The sequence below is a fragment of the Cynoglossus semilaevis genome, chromosome 7 (genome assembly GCF_000523025.1).
Source record: "Cynoglossus semilaevis isolate Cse_v1.0 chromosome 7, Cse_v1.0, whole genome shotgun sequence".
Taxonomy (NCBI): Eukaryota; Metazoa; Chordata; class Actinopteri; order Pleuronectiformes; family Cynoglossidae; genus Cynoglossus; species Cynoglossus semilaevis.
Window position 1 is genome coordinate 13,528,801 of NC_024313.1, and position 10,727 is coordinate 13,539,527.

Sequence of the window (10,727 nt, forward strand, 5' to 3'; positions counted from 1 at the left end):
TGTCTGTCACAGAATAATCTCCTCAGAGTAGGTGGACTTAGCCAAGAACATAAGGGGCCTCAAACCCACAGCCTGTGGGCCACTTCCAGCCCACAAACCTCCTCTCACCCAATGTTGTGGTTCATTTAAGAATGATACCAGTGGTTTACACAGGCGGGCTGGACTGGTTCAGATTAGACTGGACTGGTTCAGACTAGACTAGACTAGACTGGACTGGTTCAGATTAGACTGGTTCAGATTAGACTGGACTGGTTCAGATTAGACTAGACTAGACTGGTTCAGATTAGACTGGTTCACATCAGACTAGACTAGACTGGTTCAGATTAGACTGGTTCAGATTAGACTAGTTCACATCAGATTAGACTAGACTGGTTCAGACTGGACTGGTTCAGATTAGACTGGTTCAGATTAGATTAAACTTTCTTGAGCCCACACTGGGGAAACTGTTCATATCGTTCCATTGTACTGAACACTGATGTGGTCCGCGGCCCATTTGAGTTTGAGACCCCCGTGCTAACGGTTAGCTTCTCTTTACATCTATGCTAACCAGAGTTTGTAGTTTTATCTTCAGAGGAGGTTCCTGCTCAACGTACCTGCAGATATTCCTCAAACTCTTTCCTCTTGGAAACAAGAAACTCGTAATTCTTTGGTCCGATGATTCGTTTGGAGGGGAGCTGGGCATCTGCAAAGGTTCCTGAAGAGGAGAGCCACCAGTGTGAGACAGAAGCTGGATCATCTGGAACACCTGATGGAACACTGAGAGCCTCACCGTGGAACTCTGTCAGCTTGGATTCCAGAACGTAGAACTCCAGGTATCTCCTGTAAACCGACCAGTGCTCTGGGTCGTGACCTACTGCGGGAGCAGGATGAAGAAGATGAGGTGATGATGAGGATGTGTTGATGGACCTGTGGGAGGAACTTTCTTCATCTCCCACACCAGAGCTCACCTTCTTTCCTGTCGTTACGCTCCACGTCGATGCAGAACACAGGGGTCTTCTCCCTCTTCACCTCGTCCTCACAGATGTCCACGTACGGTATGATGATGCTCCATGCCGACAGGTTCCTCAGGCTCCCGGCTGCACTCACTGGCTCCGCAGGAGAATCATCCTCCACCACCACAGTGGCCTCCTCCACCTGTGGGGGACGAGCCATAGAGAGAAGCTTTGAGTATGACATCACACCCAGGGGTCCAGACCACCAGATAGTCAAGACTTTCTCTTGTTCCTACACCAAAAAAATCTCCATGAGGTTTGGTGTGGCAGAAGAAGTTCAAGAGTTGACCGTGAATCAGTTCAGTCCAGTGTCAATTACCACGTCGTCCTCCAGTCCATAGAGAAAATCAGAGATTCTAGTACAGACCAAACCTCATGGAGATTTTTTTGGTGTAGGAACAAGAGAAAGTCTTGACTATCTGGTGATCTGGAGCCCTGGGTGTGATGTCATACTCAAAGCTTCTCTCTATGGCTCCCCCCCCCCCCGCGCGGGGCGGCCCCGGGGGGGGGGGCAGTGGGGGGGGGGGGGGGGGAGCCATAGAGAGAAGCTTTGAGTATGACATCACACCCAGGGTTCCAGACCACCAGATAGTCAAGACTTTCTCTTGTTCCTACACCAAAGAAATCTCCATGAGGTTTGGTCTGAACTAAAATCTCTGATTTTCTCCATGAGGTTTGGTGTGAACTAAAATCTCTGATTTTCTCCATGAGGTTTGGTGTGGCAGAAGAAGTTCAAGAGTTGACCGTGAATCAGTTCAGTCCAGTGTCAATTACCACGTCGTCCTCCATATCAGCCATGGTGCTGGGCGGGAGTATAGCGCCCTCCATTGTCGTGCTTCGGAACACGCCTTTAATTTTGCTTCCAATTCTGCTGATACTTAATGTCTCCCCTCTTTTGATGGTGTTCCTAAAACAACAAACAACAGGAACAAAAAAAACGACTAAAAACTAAAGACGTGAATATACAAAACTCCTGCTCTTTGTTCCAGTGAACATCAGCCATGTTTCTGTTGACAGTAGGTGGCAGTAATGACACTCATTTTTTCCTTATTTTCTTGGTGAAATGGTTCGGATCAAGTTTCACGATTAGATCGATATAAAACATGGAACAAGGCTTTCAATGTTAGCTCCACCTAATGGCCAGCGGAGGGAGCCACATGCGTAATGCTGACTAACCTGTTGATTTTGGAGTTTTTGTTCAGAGACTCGGCTCCTCTCAGCAGATACCTGAAATACTGAACACAGATACTCACTGTTAAAGGCACAGTACCACGTTTTCAAACTCAGTGAGGAACCGACACAGAACCAGGCAGTTCACGTCTGACTTCTGACCACTGGTGGCCGCAACTCAACTGGACGCTGCTTTTTTCCCAATTGCATTTGGCTACCGTAGGCTAACCCTCAGCTACCATAGGCTAATGCTCAGCTACCGTAGGCTAATGCTCAGCTACCGTAGGCTAACCCTCAGCTATTGTAGGCTAACCCTCAGCTATTGTAGGCTAACCCTCAGCTATTGTAGGCTAACCCTCAGCTATTGTAGGCTAACCCTCAGCTACCGTAGGCTAACCCCCAGCTCCTGTAGGCTACCCCTCAGCTACTGTGGGCTAACCCTCAGCTACTGTAGGCTACCCCTCAGCTACCATAGGCTAACCCTCAGCTACAGTAGGCTAACGCTCAGCTACCGTAGGCTAACGCTCAGCTGCAGTAGGCTAACGCTCAGCTACAGTAGGCTAACGCTCAGCTACAGTAGGTTAACGCTCAGCTACCGTAGGCTAACCCTCAGTTGCAGTTAAGTTTTCAGCTCCTTTACTAAAACAGTTTGTTGTAAAACAGTTTTTCCATGGCTACACTTTTAGCAGCACTAACTGTTAGCTAGCTGGTCCGGCCTTTTAGCCATTGGTTGGTGGTCTCCTCCTGGGTCTCACCTCGTCGCTGTGACAGAACATGGGCGTGAAGACGTTCTCCAGCAGAGACAGGACGTGTTCGTACGCCTCGAACAGGCAGCGCATGGTCTGCAGCTTCACCACGTCACCGTACGGACCCTCGGCAACTACAGGAGAGGGAGGGGGAGGGGCAGGTGAAACAAAGACCACCACACTGCCACCCAGTGGCAGGGTAAGACACAGCTGATATTTACTGTTCCTGATCTCCTCCACTATGAAGGGGTCGAAGCTGATCTTGTCCACGCTCTCGTCCAGGCAGTAGGTCTGGTAGATGTGCAGCACCTCAGCGTGCAGACGCTGCAGCTCTGAGTCGCTCAGCTCCGGACTCAGGATCTTGTCGTTGAACTCCTCTGGAGGAGGAAGAGGAGGAGGAGGAGGAGGAGGAAGGAGGGAGATGACGGAGGGGTCTGACTGTCCCGGACGTGTTGGATTGGTTTGTCTAACCCTACCTGCAGCCAGGCAGAACTGCAGCACGTGCACGGCTCCTTCCTGCTTCAGAAAGTTCATGAATCGAAAGAGAAGATCCTGCTGGTTCCGGATCTGCTTCAGCTCCAGCTGCAGAACCTGTAGAAGTCAGAGTGAGGAGTTGAGAGGTCCAGTCTAGTTCACAGACCAAAGTCATAGAGAAAGTCAGTGATTTTAGCAGCTGCTGGTCCTCCGCTGCCTCCTGTGGTCAGTCTGTGTCACTGAGGTGAATCTGAACAGATGATTTCCAACAGTGGAGTCACAGAAGAACCCACTAGAACCCGTGTTGGATCAACAACTGCTGAGTCTCTGACAGAGAAAATCACTGGTTTTCTCTATGAGGTTTGGTGTGAGGTTTACACTCTGCTTGTTTTCTATTGGACTTGAATCAGAGTGAGTCAAAGATGTGACGCGCGGCCCCTCACAGACGACTTCTTGTTGGTGACATCAGCGTACTTCTGTAGAAACGGGACGAGGGCGGACAGAGGCTCAGTGGCTTCTTCGGGCTGAAATCAGGCAGCACATCAACAGGAGGTCAGTGACTCATACACCTGTCGTCATTATGCTAACAAAAAGGATTCACATTAGCACTACTTACTGGAGTGTCGTCAACAAAGATGAGCACCATGTGGTTCACTGTGTCCTAACAGAAACATGTGAAGATACATGTCAGATACTTTTTTTTTTTTTTTTTAAACTTTCATCATCACAGGTTCAACCTTCACCTTCTTACGTCCTACTTACTGGGTCGGCAATGAAGTCCATCGTAGGCAGGAAGACAGAACCGGCCATCACCTCACGGAGCAGCAGAGCCAGAGACCTGAGGGAGGCAGCAGGTTCAGGACAAGACCTGCAGAGGGAGCTGTTCTATGTGAGTCTACAGCGCTCACCTGCAGTCTGTAGCTTTGGGTGGCATCAGGTAAGGAAACAGCGCCTCCGTTAGTTTTCGCAGGTATTGCAGCTCGTCCATTCTGCTGCGCAGAGCCACGTGCAGAGAGGAGCCGTACTCCTCCAGCGCCGCCTGCTGTAAACTCTCCACCTCCTTCACTGCACACAGAGTCCGTTAGCTAGCTGTTAGCCTGTTCTGGACCGACTTCGAGTTAGCTTTGACACAACTTCTATTACTTATAGCAAGTTTTTGCACCGACTCCAGGGGGCGTTTTAACCCCCTGCGTGTGTGTGTATTTGGTGATAAGCTGATTGGTTCATTGGAGCAGATTCTGCCACCTGCTGGAGACCTGTTTGAACCACACCAGCCAAACTCCCAGCAAACTGTACGTGTTAATCTTCATGTTCACTGTGGCTAACGCTAACGTTGTTAGCTAACTATTTTGTACCTTTTGCTTCAGCTTTTGCAATAATTTCGATGTGTTTCATTGCAGCTTTCAGCACTTTGTCTGCCACAACGGCAGGGATGTCCACCTGGAAATGAAGAGAGGAGGTTCAAACAACCGAGCAGGGTCGGTGCAGGAGGAACTGTTTCACAGGAGGTTCTCTCTGTGCTCCAGCATCACCTTCTGAGCTCGACGGACCAGCACGGAGGCCAAGAAGCGAAATGTTGTCCTCAGTTCGTCAACACACGCCTCGTCGTCTGTGATGTCCCTGAAAAAGAGTCCAGAGTGAAGAGCAGGCCTGCAGGAGGTCCAGCCTCATGGTGGAGCTTCATACCTGTACCAGGGATACACAAAGTTCTCCAGCACCAACTCAAAGATCTGCAGAAACAGAGCAGGAGTCAGAAGGTTGGACGGATAGAGGAGAAGATTCTACAGATGAACCAACAAAGCTACAGAAATGTGATTTCTTCTGCTTCTGTTGTGATTTAGGTCCTGCAGACAACCTGTGTCTGTGAGGTCTGGTCTGAACTAAAATCTCTGCTGATTTTCTCTGTGAGGTTTGGTCTGAACTAAAATCTCTGCTGATTTTCTCTGTGAGGTTTGGTCTGAACTAAAATCTCTGCTGATTTTCTCTGTGAGGTTTGGTCTGAACTATTCTCTGTGAGGTTGGTCTGAACTAAAATCTCTGCTGATTTTCTCTGTGAGGTTTGGTCTGAACTAAAATCTCTGCTGATTTTCTCTGTGAGGTCTGGTGTGACCTGCAGCCTTCAGTTACACCATGGAGATACCTCTGCAATCGAGGCGTCCACCTTAGAATGCAGCTTCAGGTCCAGCCATGGCTGAAAGTTTTCCAGCAGCAGTGTTGGCCTAAAGGAAACAACAACAAGTCTGTGACTCTGATCCAGATCTGGGTCTGGTCCTGGTCTGGTCTGGTCTGGGTCTGGGTCTGGTCTATATGCTGTACTTGTGGACAAACCCACCTGTGCCGTTTACACTTGACTTTACCACAGACAGCACAGCAGTGGCCAAGAGGAAACAGTTCCTGCTCCTGTTCCTGCTGCAAAGACACATCAGAAATAAGTAAACGACAGTAAAACCCCAAGGCTGTTAGCAGACGTTCTAACCATCAGACAGAGTAGAGCGGAACACGTACTTTGGTTCTGGACTTTATGGTGAACAGGACGTTTGGGAGCAGAGACTCTGGTCCCAGGGAGCAGTAGAAGGTGACCAGACCAGCCAGGAAGGACCAGAAGAGCATCAGGATGTGGAGGTACCTGCAGACACAGGACACAGAAACCACCATCACCAGAGACACAGCGGCTGCCGGTCCTCTGCTGCCCCCTGTGGTCAGGTCTCAGAGGAACTCTCAGTGAGAACTGCTCGAGTCACTGATGTTCTAATGAGGTCAGGTGTGGGTGGGACGGTGACGTGTAATGTAGCTCTAACCTGTTGAGCAGCAGCGTCGCCGTCGCCATGGAGACCAGCAGGAAGCAGAAAAGTGGGTAGTGACGTCCTACCTCCGTCACCTCCCGCTGTATCTCCTTGATGTACTTCAACAGGGCGGACATGTTGTCACGGGACACAACCAAAAACAACTGACATCTTATTGGTTTTACAACACAACAATCATTTTAACACGACTGTAAACTAACACCAAACACGTCACGCTCCCATGACGGCGTAGTCTGTGTTAATGGAGTGAGCGGACAACACTGTGTTTTTTTTATAAACGCTGACAGAACAAGAATATCTGCGCTCCTTCCCAGAATATAACCGCTTTAGTTCATCAGATGTCGACCTGAGAGTCGTACAAGTCGCGGAGTTTGTCCAGAAATGTTCTTATTTCCCTCTGAAGTTTCCACAGTTTGACTCGGTGTGTTGTCTTTGAGTCCGGTCGGGTAACTTCCTGTTCTCTCTTGGGTTGCCAGGTCCGTGATCGGAAATACGTCAATTGACACGTTAGATAGGATAACCATTGTATTATTTACCTTTAGGTTGTCATCATTATATTGTCAAAGTACACATAATAATAGAATGTAGACACACAAGCAGTTTAAAAGACACTGTAGATCGAAATAATATTAGTACTTTTTAAGCTATATATATATATATTTATAGATTAGATACGGGTGGTACAGGTTATCAACACTATTGATTGATTTAAATAAAGGTGTCCACGGATAAAGTCCGGTTTTTAAAGTGTAGTTTACCTGTGTTATCCAGGGTTGCCATGTCTGCGTTTTTACCACTAAAACGTTTGGGTTTTTGACTCTGCGCTGCCCCCTACTGAACTTGCATGTAAACAGCCCCTGCAAGGCGGTGCGGGAAACCCCTGTTGTAGAACAGTTCTGGCGACGTTACGTCGTCGCCATTTTGTTTTACCGGGAGTGCAGAAACAGTAGCGGCAGTAGCAGCGGAGTGTTTCTGTTCTTCTCCGCAGCACGAACCGTCAACCCGGCACTGCCGCATCGTGCAGACAACGCCAAGGTCGCATGGCACGTATACGACTATTTCACTGTCGTTTTGTTTCTGTTTCGTTGTTTATTTGCTCACGCACTGGTTAGCAGTCGAACCGCTAACCGGCATTTGAAATAATGGTCTGTTTTAAAGAGAATATACATGAAATTAGAACTCTGTATTTGACAAGAAAACACGGGAAAGATTCGGAGAAGCTTTGTGCTTTGGAAACGTGTCTGTTTGTGTACAGTGTGTTTTAAATCGTACTTCTCGCGGTCTCTTTGCATTAGCACGCGTGTGAACGAAGCTGTGGCCTGTTGTTTGTGCCTGAGCCTGTTATCCTAACTTAGCCTGGCTAACTGGCGTGGGGAATGCGAAATTAAATTTGACTATCGTCACATTATTTTATTTTCTGAGGCTCTCGTATCTCCAACAGTTAGCAGAGTTGAACTGTGTGAATGTTTCCGTGGACATGATGTGATTCTTTTTTTTTTTTTACACGAACGGTTGTAAACATTGGTACAAAGCAGTAATGTTTGAAAAGCGTCAACGCGGGCGCCAAATAAAACACACACACGTCACTTTAAACTCTTCAACACTATAAACCCGCCACAAACAGCTCGACATAAGTAACAAACTAGTTGACGATATTCTACACCACATGTAATTTACAGTCGTGAGAAAGTCAGCCCTTAATCCTGGAGAAAATGCTCAAAAATACACAACACGTCACAGTTCATAGACAGCAGCTCGTACCATGTACAAACAAACTGATGATGAAGAGTCTGTTAGAGAGGCCGCTGACGTCGGCACATCCACGGGATCATACATGAACGAGTCTTTGTGACTGAAGCAGATTTGATTTCATTGTTTGGTTTCATCTTCATAAAGTCGCGGTTTCATTTAAAATCCCTGGTTTATTCCAGTGTTTCCAAACTGCTTTTGTGCAGTGAGACACCAAACAAAATGATCTCAAAAATCATATGTAATGAAATATAATAATGTTATTGTTTAAATATACTCTCAATTCACTAAAGTCTTGGCCTGTTTAGTTGGAGACAATGCTGAGGAATGCTTGCAGGAATTGAAGAAAGACATCACAGATCTTTCGCTGATTCTTTTTATAGTTTTCATAGCCATCCACTCCCACCTAGTGGACGAGTATTTAATTGTTCTGCCTGTAATGCATTGACAAACGAAGAAGCAATATTTGCTATACATAAAAACCTTTTTAGACCAATTTTCCGCAGCACACCTAATGGTCACAGCTGGAATCACTGATTTATTCTATACTTGATTGAAAAAGGTAAACACAGACACAGGCGGGAGTGTTGAAGTACAGCACCGTAGATTCCATGACGACTTTCAGTCGTTTTAGCAGCTGATTTGTTGTTTTCGTCACTCAGTTCTGACATCACAGTCGTCCGGCCTTTAATGTCCTGTAAACTGTGAGTCCTGAATTCAAGATTCAAGAATCTTTATTGTCATTTCACCTCATGTTAGACGTAAGGTGTAACGACGTTGTTACCCTGGTCCCAGTGGAAGCCCATGGTAACAAACAAACAGAATAAGATACTTAAAAAAAATCATTTAAATGTAGCTATGATGGACACACCATAACAGTCTGTCCTTCTTGTCCCCTGAACAACAACGGTCCGGCTGTTGTAGCCCATCAGTTTGGTTTTAACCTTCTGTTCACTCTGTCTGCACAGATGTCTGAAGACATGGCCGCCGACCACGTCAACGGTAACGGCACGGAGGAGCCCATGGACACGACGGCTGCAGTGACCCACTCAGAACACTTCAGTTCTCTGCTGGAGGCTGGACTACCTCAGAAGGTGGCGGAGAAGCTGGATGAACTCTATGTAGCAGGTCAGTAGAACAGTCAGAGGTGGACCTTGTTCTGGGTCGGTGCTTTGATTCTGGTCCTGTTTCCTCTTCCACTGATGGGACTCAGGTCTTTGTTGATGGTAACCCAGGTGGTGGCGCTGTGATGAGTCTGTTTCTCTATGGAAGACACTGTTATTTTAATCAGGTTCATTTGTTTGAAGCATGTCAGCCTCCCTGTTCTTCACAAAGATCGGACCAATCAGGGAAGTTCTCTGGTCTGGGTCTGGTACTGAGGTGGTGTCGGGTGTCAGCACTCAGGGTTAGGGTTAGGAGCTGAAGGAGAACTCCACATGGATGGTGTTCAGGGAGGAGCTCCTCAGGCTCCGTGGACATGATGATGACCACCACGTTGATGTTTAACTGTTTTCATTTTTTACTTGTTATTGTGTGAGGACAACGTAAGAAAGTCAAGATTCCTGTTTTGTTTTGTTTTTTCTCTGTGGACCTTTGCTTGGTCCACTCCCCAGAGGTTTGGTCCCTTTTCTAAGTCATTCAACTCTCCTCAGGTCTGTTGGCTCACAGTGATCTGGATGAAAGAGCCATCGAAGCTTTGAAGGAGTTCAACGAGGAGGGGGCGCTGCAGGTGTTGGCCCAGTTCAAGGACAGTGACCTGTCCCACGTCCAGGTGAGTGGACCAGTGGTGGACCAGTGGTGGACCAGTGGTGGACCAGGGAACAGAACTTTTCACTTGAACCCTGAAGTTCTCCCCCTGTGTTGTAGAACAAAAGTGCCTTCCTGTGTGGAGTGATGAAGACGTACAGGCAGAGGGAGAAACAGGGGACCAAGGTTTCAGACTCAACCAAAGGACCCGACGAAGCTAAGATCAAAGAACTCCTGGACAGAACCCAGTACACCCTGGACGTCACTACAGGACAGCGCAAGTACGGAGGGCCCCCCCCAGAGACCGTGTACTCAGGTCCACAGCCCACATGTGGGACAGAGGTGGGTTGACTCAGACTGTCTGTTCTCTCTGTCTCTCTCCCTGCCTCATCCACACTCACTCTCTCTCTCCCCCCCCTGAACCCCCCGAACCCCCAACATCCTCCACCCTCAGATCTTTGTGGGGAAGATTCCTCGGGACCTGTTTGAAGACGAGCTGGTTCCTCTCTTTGAAGAAGCCGGTCCAATCTGGGACCTGCGGCTGATGATGGAGCCGCTGACGGGTTTGAACCGAGGCTACGCCTTCGTCACCTTCTGTACTAAAGAAGCCACTCAGGAGGCCGTGAAGCTGGTGGGTCAGAGCTGGACTCTGGACTCTGGTGCAGGTTCTGGTTCTGGTCTAGTCCTGACTGATGTTCCCTTCTTCGTTTCAGTGCAACAATCACGAGATCCGTCCTGGCAAACAGATTGGTGTGTGTATATCTGTGGCCAACAACCGTCTGTTTGTCGGTTCAATTCCAAAGAGTAAAACAAAGGAGCAGATTGTTGAGGAGTTCTCAAAGGTCACAGGTGAGAGCGTCTCCTCCTTTCATTCCTTTTCCTCCTCCTCCTCCTGCCACAGCCCAACAATTTCCCTTGTCCTCGCTCTGACACTACCTTGTCGGACCAACAGAGGGCCTCGGCGACGTCATACTCTACCATCAACCCGACGACAAGAAGAAGAACCGCGGCTTCTGCTTCTTGGAGTACGAGGACCATAAAACGGC

At 48.1% G+C, this 10,727-nt stretch overlaps 2 protein-coding genes across 21 annotated transcripts in view; one reads left to right on the top strand and one right to left on the bottom strand.

The window, feature by feature from the left end:
* snx14 (sorting nexin 14) overlaps nt 1–6,712 on the bottom strand; it is a 9,352-nt gene extending 2,640 nt beyond the window's left edge. For 3 of the 12 annotated variants that reach the window (XM_025056740.1, XM_025056738.1, XM_025056743.1), the window contains exons 1-19: nt 6,181–6,668; nt 5,888–6,008; nt 5,715–5,791; nt 5,523–5,601; nt 5,069–5,112; nt 4,915–5,002; nt 4,738–4,822; nt 4,291–4,447; nt 4,145–4,220; nt 3,999–4,043; nt 3,826–3,906; nt 3,385–3,499; nt 3,130–3,285; nt 2,918–3,042; nt 2,169–2,227; nt 1,767–1,899; nt 948–1,134; nt 770–853; nt 594–694 (exon numbers count right to left, since the gene is read on the bottom strand). In XM_025056740.1, the coding sequence (XP_024912508.1) occupies nt 594–694; nt 770–853; nt 948–1,134; nt 1,767–1,899; nt 2,169–2,227; nt 2,918–3,042; nt 3,130–3,285; nt 3,385–3,499; nt 3,826–3,906; nt 3,999–4,043; nt 4,145–4,220; nt 4,291–4,447; nt 4,738–4,822; nt 4,915–5,002; nt 5,069–5,112; nt 5,523–5,601; nt 5,715–5,791; nt 5,888–6,008; nt 6,181–6,302 (1,935 nt within the window). In that variant the 5' untranslated portion in view covers nt 6,303–6,668. Of the gene's footprint in view, nt 1–593; nt 695–769; nt 854–947; nt 1,135–1,766; nt 1,900–2,168; nt 2,228–2,917; nt 3,043–3,129; nt 3,286–3,384; nt 3,500–3,825; nt 3,907–3,998; nt 4,044–4,144; nt 4,221–4,290; nt 4,448–4,737; nt 4,823–4,914; nt 5,003–5,068; nt 5,113–5,522; nt 5,602–5,714; nt 5,792–5,887; nt 6,009–6,180 lie in introns of all 12 variants that reach the window. The other 9 variants (XM_025056736.1, XM_025056733.1, XR_003050047.1 and 6 more) reach the window with 8 other exon arrangements.
* A 364-nt stretch (nt 6,713–7,076) lies between these two features.
* LOC103381342 (heterogeneous nuclear ribonucleoprotein Q) overlaps nt 7,077–10,727 on the top strand; it is an 8,281-nt gene continuing 4,630 nt past the window's right edge. For 8 of the 9 annotated variants that reach the window (XR_003050051.1, XR_003050048.1, XR_003050049.1 and 5 more), the window contains exons 1-7: nt 7,077–7,229; nt 8,904–9,063; nt 9,588–9,706; nt 9,802–10,023; nt 10,136–10,312; nt 10,395–10,530; nt 10,634–10,713. Coding sequence is in view for 3 of the 9 variants with exons in the window: in XM_025056749.1 (XP_024912517.1) it covers nt 7,227–7,229; nt 8,904–9,063; nt 9,588–9,706; nt 9,802–10,023; nt 10,136–10,312; nt 10,395–10,530; nt 10,634–10,713 (897 nt within the window). In the remaining 6 variants the exon portion in view is untranslated. The remainder of the gene's footprint in view (nt 7,230–8,903; nt 9,064–9,587; nt 9,707–9,801; nt 10,024–10,135; nt 10,313–10,394; nt 10,531–10,633; nt 10,714–10,727) is intronic. The other variant, XM_025056750.1, reaches the window with a different exon arrangement.